General features: G+C 40.6%; 1 protein-coding gene across 1 annotated transcript in view; it reads left to right on the top strand.

The window, feature by feature from the left end:
- HELRODRAFT_176193 (hypothetical protein) overlaps positions 1–2,528 on the top strand; it is a gene marked incomplete at both ends in the record, with an annotated part of 12,483 nt that overhangs the window by 5,014 nt on the left and 4,941 nt on the right. The window contains 4 exons of the mRNA XM_009023681.1: positions 63–163; positions 638–785; positions 1,164–1,250; positions 1,460–2,500. Of these exons, the coding sequence (XP_009021929.1) occupies positions 63–163; positions 638–785; positions 1,164–1,250; positions 1,460–2,500 (1,377 nt within the window). The remainder of the gene's footprint in view (positions 1–62; positions 164–637; positions 786–1,163; positions 1,251–1,459; positions 2,501–2,528) is intronic.

Raw genomic sequence — 2,528 nt, 5'->3', positions numbered from 1 at the left:
GTTCATTCATTCATTCATTCATTCATTCACTCATTCACTCATTCATTCATTCACCCACACAGCGGTTTGAACGTGGGGGCATCGAACCTGGTAGGACAGAACATCAACCACTCCTGCCACCCAAACGACAACCGCAGCTCTTCAAACATCAGAGGGAGGGTCAGTAAGAAAGATCGTCGTCATCCTCATCATCATCATTTTCTTCATTATCACTAGCTTAACATCATCATCATCATCATTATCACCAACATCATTATCTCTATATTACCACCAACCAACATCTTTTAAATCATCCTCATCACGATTACTACTACTACTACTACTACTACTACTACAACTACTACAACTACTACTTACTACTAACTACTACTACTACTACTACTACTACTACTACTACTACTACAACTACTACTTACTACTAACTACTACTACTACTACTACTACTACTACTACTACTACTACTACTACAACTACTACTTACTACTAACTACTACTACTACTACTACTACTACTACTACTACTACTACTACTACCTCTACTACTACTACTACTACTACTACTACTATTATCACTACTACCACTACTAATAATAATAATAATAATAATAATAATCCCCCCTTCCCTAAAATTACCATAGTGCTGACGAGCGGCACGAATACAAGCGGAGTCTACAGGTTCAAACTGAGAGAAGATAGGTACGTGTTCGTGCAGACGAAAAGTCAGCTCTTCAAAAATCCCGCCAATCCCAAACTCGATTTCATCATGTCCACTCACTCCATCGTCCGGTGAGTTGGTGATGACATTCTGGTGATGATGCTGTTGAGATGATTGGTCAACTTTTAATGACCATTTAAAAACTTTCAACAACCAATCAAAAACTCTCAACCAACAGTTAAAATTATCGTCGACCAATCAAAATTTGCCAACCAACAATCAAGAACTCTCATCAACCAATAAGAACTCTCAACCACCAATCAAAAATCTCAACCGCCAATCAAAATTCTCCAACCCCCAATCAAAACACTCAACCCCCATTCAAATCTCAACCACCAAAAATCTCAACCACCAGTCAAAATTCTCCAACCACCAACTAACAACAACCATCTATCTACCAATCAAAATTTTTCAACCACCAACCAACAACAACCATCCACCTATCACAGAGAATGCCTGGATGACGCAGAGTTGAATGGATCCGCCTCCTCCAGTCTCGTAAAAGCCATCATTGGAAACAGCAAACAGAAAGATAGGTGAATGAATGAATGAATGAATGAAAGAATGAATGAATGAATGTATGGATAGATAGATGGATGAATGAATGAATGGGCAAAAGAATGAATTAATGAATGATTGTATGAATGAACGAATTGGCGTGTTAGATATACAATTTAATAATAGATGAATGAATGACTTACTGAATAAATAAATAAAAATTATTTTAATTAATATTTTTGCTTAGTTTGGCACTACATGACAACAACAACAACAACAACGACCTCTCTATCTTCCACCAACAACAATCTCACCAAGATGTCAACAACAGCAACAACAACATGCCCCAACAACAACAACAACATTGGGGGCGCGGTGGCAGAGGTCGTGCAGGCAGCAGCAGCAGCAACCACAACGGTGGCTCTCACAACGACTTCAAATCAACATCTACTTCAACGTCAACAACATCGTACCCCGTGAGAGGGCGCGGCAGGGGTGAAAGGTTAAGTTCAAGGCCGGTAGGTCGGCCAAGGTTACATCCGGGTGGTTTTGTTGCATCTCGCTTGCACGCTCAACTTTCTAAGGTCGAACAGTTGAAGCAGCAGCAATCGCAGCCTAATTTTCAACCGAAAACGCCGTCGTCAGCCGCTAACAGCAGCGGCTGCCTGTCACGTGACGGATGTACGCTTTCCCTCTGCTTGAACAATCATCAACGTCGTCGTCGTCGTCAGCAACACCAACAGCCACAACACCAACAGCCACAACATCAACAGCCGCAACATCAACAGCTACAACATCAACAACCACTACATCAACAACATCATCAGCATCAGCAACAGTTGTTGCTGTCAAAATCAACTTCGGCATCTTTGAATGACGTCAACAGCATGACCTCACCCATGGAGTCGGTCAACTGTAAAAGTAGTGAGAATAGTTTGAACTTTGATCAGAAGAACATGTTTGCATATGCCGGCAACAACAACAACAACAACAACTTTATAAACAACAACAATTATATAAACAACAACATTAACCACAACAACAACAACAATAATAGAGACAACAAACTTAACAGATGTGACAGCAAGTCAAGTGCCAATTTTAATCAGAGCATGTTTAAGCAGCAAACCAACAACAACAACAACAACAACAACAACTTCGTACACAACAACAACATCCTCGAGAACAATCTCGACAACAACAACAACAATAATGATGATTTCCTTGCGGCGACTGATCCATCTTTCCTCGACGAATTGTTGGCGGAACACTCTGACGTCACAGCCACGTCATTTCTTAATGACGTCGAAGAAGTC

This window comes from Helobdella robusta, assembly GCF_000326865.2.
Source record: "Helobdella robusta unplaced genomic scaffold HELROscaffold_37, whole genome shotgun sequence".
Classification (NCBI taxonomy): Eukaryota; Metazoa; Annelida; class Clitellata; order Rhynchobdellida; family Glossiphoniidae; genus Helobdella; species Helobdella robusta.
The sequence above is the reverse complement of the archived record's forward strand: the minus strand, read 5'-3'. Positions and strand labels throughout refer to the sequence as shown.